The sequence below is a fragment of the Nicotiana tomentosiformis genome, chromosome 12 (assembly GCF_000390325.3).
Source record: "Nicotiana tomentosiformis chromosome 12, ASM39032v3, whole genome shotgun sequence".
Classification (NCBI taxonomy): Eukaryota; Viridiplantae; Streptophyta; class Magnoliopsida; order Solanales; family Solanaceae; genus Nicotiana; species Nicotiana tomentosiformis.
In genome coordinates this window covers 123,879,563-123,885,222 of record NC_090823.1, presented here as the reverse complement: position 1 = coordinate 123,885,222, position 5,660 = coordinate 123,879,563, and the positions used below count along the sequence as shown (strand labels likewise).

General features: G+C 40.9%; 1 protein-coding gene across 1 annotated transcript; it reads left to right on the top strand.

The window, feature by feature from the left end:
* The first annotated feature begins 357 nt into the window (after positions 1–357).
* LOC138903343 (uncharacterized) lies at positions 358–1,263 on the top strand. Its single transcript, XM_070191299.1, has one exon. It carries the CDS (start codon positions 358–360, stop codon positions 1,261–1,263), a length of 906 nt encoding a protein of 301 aa, XP_070047400.1.
* The last annotated feature ends 4,397 nt before the right edge of the window (positions 1,264–5,660 follow it).

Genomic DNA, 5,660 nt, shown 5'->3' with positions numbered 1-5,660 from the left:
GTGCGAGCAGTTTCAGAGTAGTGGGCAAGCAAGATGTTGTAGCAGTTTCTGATTTCTCATCCCAGTTTCTTTTGAGTCTTGTCATCCCCTTGTGGCTATTTCTATCTTATGTCTTTATTGCAATCCTATCTTTTAATTCCTGCAATCTTCATTGTAAACATTCAGTTGTTATTAATCTACTGTTGGCTACTGCTAGTTTAAGTTGAATGTTAGTTTGTTCCATTTGGTGCTTTCATTGATTCGTGCTCCATGAGTGATTCAAAGCTCAAGAATTCTGATATTCCATCTGATTCTTCCTCTGAGGTTTCTCAGTTATCGTCTCGTGTTGATACCTAGAGCCAACTTGTCCAGGAGTTCATGTCAACTATCGTTGCTCAATCTGCGGCTATCGAGCCGGTTCGACCTCGTCCGTCTGATGTTTGTTTGTCGTCGGGTTCCAACTCTTCTACTCCACTCACTCTCAGACACAAACCAGAAACTGTGGAACTTAGTCATTTTAATGGTTTGAATCCAGAAGCCTGGTTGTTTCAGGCAGAGCGATATTTTGAGTTTTACAACATTCTTCCGGATCATCAACTCTCTTTGGCTTCGTTTTATTTGGATGGTGAAGTTCCTGACTGGTACCGCTGGATGTTTCGCAACAAACAACTAATTGATTGGCCTCATTTTGCTGGAAAGATTCGTATTCGTTTCCGGGATCAATCACTCAGATCACCGGAGGGTCGGCTATCAAAGCTGCTGCAGATCACGACTGTTGCAGACTTTCGGGCTCGCTTTGAGGCTATTGCCAATGAATCAGTCAGTTTGCCAGAGGTCATGTTAGTTGAGTGCTTTATTTCGGGCCTCAAAATGGATATTCAAACTGAAGTGGCAATTCGAGGGCCCACTACATTGGAAAAGGCCATCAGATTGGCCTATTTATATGAGCAAAAAATTGATATGGCCAGGGGTCCAATTCGTCCTGCTTTCGCTCGGACCCAACCTCTTTTACCTAACCCCACTGGACCAACTTCAATTGTTGTCTCTAAGCCTATTGCTTCTTCATCACATTTACCAAAAATCCCTTTCAAGCGATTGTCTACAACTGAACTCCAATCCAGGCGTGAGAAAGGATTATGTTACAATTGTGATGAAAAATACACCCCCAACCTAAATGCAAAGCACTTCCCCAGTTACTCCTTGAAAATTCCTCCGAGTCAACAATTGAGCTACCTGAGTCATTCTCACCGGAGGATTTCTTTGCTGAAGAACTTCAGTTCTTAGAAGTTCAGGATTATTCTACTATTTCATACCACGCCTTGGCCGGTGGTAGTTCTTCTACCACTCTTCGATTCAATGGCCATGTACGAGGTTCGCCGGTGCAGGTGCTTGTGGATGGTGAAAGCACACATAATTTTGTCCAAACCCACGTGGCTAAGTTTCTCAATGTGCTTGTGGAAGTTATAAAGACTTTTGCGGTAATGGTTGGCAGCGGTCATCGCCTTCGGTGTGAGGGCGTAGCCCGTCAAACACCAATAGTGATCCAAGGTGGTGAACTAATATTGGACATCTATGTCTTGCCTATGCAGGGGGCGGATATTTCTTTGGGCGTTACATGGTTAGGATCACTGGGTCCAATCTTGAGTGATTACTTGGCTTGTACGATGGAATTTGTTTATCAAGGCCAAAAGTTCAGCTGGCTTGAAGAACCTCCAGTTGAAGCCCAACCAGTCCAGTTACAAACATTACGACACCTATCAGAGGTTGAGGTTGTTTCCTCTTATTTTTGTTTAATGATGATCACAACTGATGAGTCGGGACTTCCTCTTCTGCCACCTAATTTACAGTCCCTTTTGGAGGAATTTGAAGATGTATTTACTAAACCTCAAGGTTTACCTCCAGTCCGCGCACAAGACCATGCCATTCATCTACATCCAGGTTCAGGTCCAGTGAATGTTAAACCGTACCGTTACCCATATTTTCAGAAACAAACAGTGGAGAAATTAGTTTCTGATATGCTTGCCGAGGGAATTATCCGTCCTAGCACCAGTCCATTCTTGTCCCCTGTTCTGCTGGTGCGGAAGAAGGATGGTACGTGGCAATTTTGTGTGGATTATCGGGCCTTAAATGCCATAATTGTGAAGGATAGGTTTCCCATTCCGACTATTGATGAACTTTTTGATGAATTACATGGTGCGACTTACTTCTCAAAGCTAGATTTATTATCCGGCTATCATCAAATCAGGGTTCGACCTGAGGATGTTGAGAAGACTGCATTTCATACTCATGAAGGGCATTATGAGTTTCTAGTAATGCCGTTTGGTTTAACAAATGCACCGTCCACTTTCCAAGCTACAATGAATTCTGTTTTTCGCCCTTTCCTGCATCGCTTTGTCTTGGTTTTCTTTGACGATATTTTGGTCTATAGTCAGACATGGAATAACCATTTGCAACACTTGACTCAAGTTTTTCTGTGGCTCCGCGAACATAAACTGGTCGCTAAGCATTCCAAATGCATGTTTGCGCAACCTCAAGTTGACTATCTTGGTCATGTGATTACTGAGCAAGGTTTGGATGTGGACCCTATAAAAATTTCAGCTATTATACAGTGGCCAACTCCTAAGGATGTTAAGGGTGTTAGAAGCTTCTTAGGCCTAGCGGGGTACTATTGTCGTTTCATTCGATAATATGCCACAATTGCTAGCCCCTTAATTGATTTGTTGAAGAAGGAATCATTTTTCTGGGGCGACTCTACCCAGCAAGCCTTTGATTGTTTGAAAAAGAAGCTTAGTTGTACCCCGGTTCTACCTTTACCAGACTTCACTCAAGAATTTCATGTGGAAACAGATGCATCCGGAGTTGGAGTTGGAGTTGTCCTTTCCCAAAAGGGCCATCCTATAGCTTATTATAGTCAGAAATTGTGTCCACGGATGCAACGTGCTTCAACATATCACATGGAAATGTATGCCATTACGCAGGTGGTGAGTAAATGGCGACAATACTTGCTGGGAAGATGATTTACCATTATCACTGACCAACTCATTCAAACACCGGAGCAGCAAAAATGGCTTGGGAAGTTGGTGGGGTTTGATTTTCGTATAGTTTACCGACCGGGCAAGATGAACAAAACAACTGATGTATTATCTAGGCCACCTGAATGCTCCTTACTAGCCATAATAGCTAGTAAATTTGATTGGGTAGATGCAGTTCGTGAGGCTACCAAGACACACCCTGAAACAGTTGCCATCAGACAAGGCATTGATTTGAAATCTGAGAATTATGCTGACTATGTATTCCGTGAAGGCCTTTTATTCTTAAAAGGCATATTAGTTATTCCCTCTGATTCCCCTATTCGTATTCAACTTCTACAAGAATTTCATGATTCTCCAATAGGCGGGCATGCTGTTATAGCTAGAGCCTTTCACCGTCTCTTATCAAATTTTTATTGGCACAATATGCGAAGAGATGTACGAGCTTTTGTGGTTGCCTGCCAAACATGTCAGCAGATGAAGGACAATAATAGAAGTCATGTTGGCCTCTTACAGCCATTACCCATTCCAAATGTGGTTTTTGAAGAAATCGCAATGGATTTCATTACTTGTCTTCCTAGTTCTAAGGGAAAGGCCACAATAATGACAATGGTGGATCGTTTTTATTCCTTTGTCGGCCACTTTCACGGCCCATTCTGTTGTCGTAGCTTTCGTAGCATATGTTATTAAGCTACATGGTCCTCCGAGGGTTATAGTATCCGATCGAGATCTGAGGTTTCTTCATTCCTTTTGGAAGGAAATTAATCGACTGCAAGGAACAAACTTAGCCATGAGCACCCCTTACCACCCTCAGTCCGATGGCCAATTTGAGGCACTAAACAAATGTGTTGAGCAATATTTACGGTGCTTTATTTCCGAGAGTCCTCATGAGTGAGTGCCCATGTTACCTTGGGCGGAATACTGGTACAATGCAGTTTTCACTCTTCTGCAGGTCTTACTCCCTTTCAGGTATTATATGGAAAGGAACCTCCTTCTGTATCTTGCTACATCTTGGGTACTGATGCAGATGATTTGGTTGAGAAATACATGCTTAGAAGGGATGAAGTGTTGACCGTGCTAAAAGAGAATCTTCAACGAGCCCAAATTCGTATGAAAACCTATGCTGATGCACACCGGACTGATCTGCAGTTGGAGGTTGGTGATTGGGCTTTTGTAAAGCTCAAACATTACCGACAGTTGTCCCTCAGACTCCAAAACTGCCACAAACTAGGCAGGCAGTATTTTGGTCCTTATCGAGTGGTTAAAAGAATTGGTTATGTGGCCTATAAACTTGATCTTTCAGCTGATGTACGTATTCATCCAGTCTTCCACATATCTATGCTTAAGAAGTGCATTGGGACTCCAGATGAACAAGTAACTCCATTAATTCCAAAGTCAACAGAAGAACAGCTACCTCCGAACCTTGAGGACAAGGTTCTCATTGGGGAGGAAAGTATTGTGATGAATCCATTGGACCAAGTTACTGTGGAAGAGGTTGAAGCCCAGCAAAATGAGAGTGAAGTTGGGCCTGGGTTTGTTAGAAGAAGCCAGCGTACAAAATAGTCCAACAAGCTTTTACAAGATTATATGTTAAGTTAAAGGGAAGGAAGGAACGTGTCAAGCAAAATAGTGGTTATCTGAATCTGTTATATGTGCGAGCAGTTTCAGAGTAGTGGGCAAGCAAGATGTTGTAGCAGTTTCTGATTTCTCATCCCAGTTTCTTCTGAGTCTTCTCATCCCCTTCTGGCTATTTCTATCTTATGTCTTTATTGCAATCCTATCTTTTAATTCTTGCAATCTTTGTTGTAAACATTCAGTTGTTATTAATCTACTGTTGGCTACTGCTAGTTTAAGTTGAATATTAGTTTGTTCCACTTTACCTAGTAATCTGATTTACAATTGTTTATAAGTTTTGTCATTGAGGTTCTTTGACACCCCCACTTCATATTTAAATATGAGATGAGTTGCTATCAAACTGTGTTTTCAAGTTAACCTTTCATTTTCAAAAATTTCCTTCTAACTTCTAATAGTTAAAAATATTAATGAGAGTTTCCTTCGAAGACGTTTGTCATCCATTACCAAATTGTTTATCAATTGTTCTTTTACTCCGTATTTTGTACATAAGTTGCCTGCGTAACGAATTTTAGGTCTGCCAATGCTCCTAAATTAGTTCAATAATTTGGTCAGTAGTACCCATGACCGCTTATAAAAAATGATGAAGTCGCCCCTTAATTTGATTGTGAACAAAATATTCGTTAATTTAATTTCTCTCGAGTTTGCATACATCTAGGCTAATTTTATACGGTGTTTGTCATTTACAATCAGCACAAGTACTCTAAATAATTCTGTCCGTCGACCGTCAAGGCTTTGAGAAGTTGTAACTACGGCAAAGAAGCTCTCATGTCAATGAGTGGAGAAATGGAGATCAGGATAATTTTGTCCATTTATAAAGACTACTGCATCTAAGTTGAGAAAATCAATGAAGTATTGAGGGTGTTAATTTTTGTGTAAAATTTTCGTGTCGTTATTGTTTATTTAAAAATAGGAGTATATCACATTATAAAGTATTTAGTGTAATTAACTATAACATTATTTTAAATAATTTCACATTTTGTCTCTATATCTCCATTTCGTATAGCTAGGGACGGATTT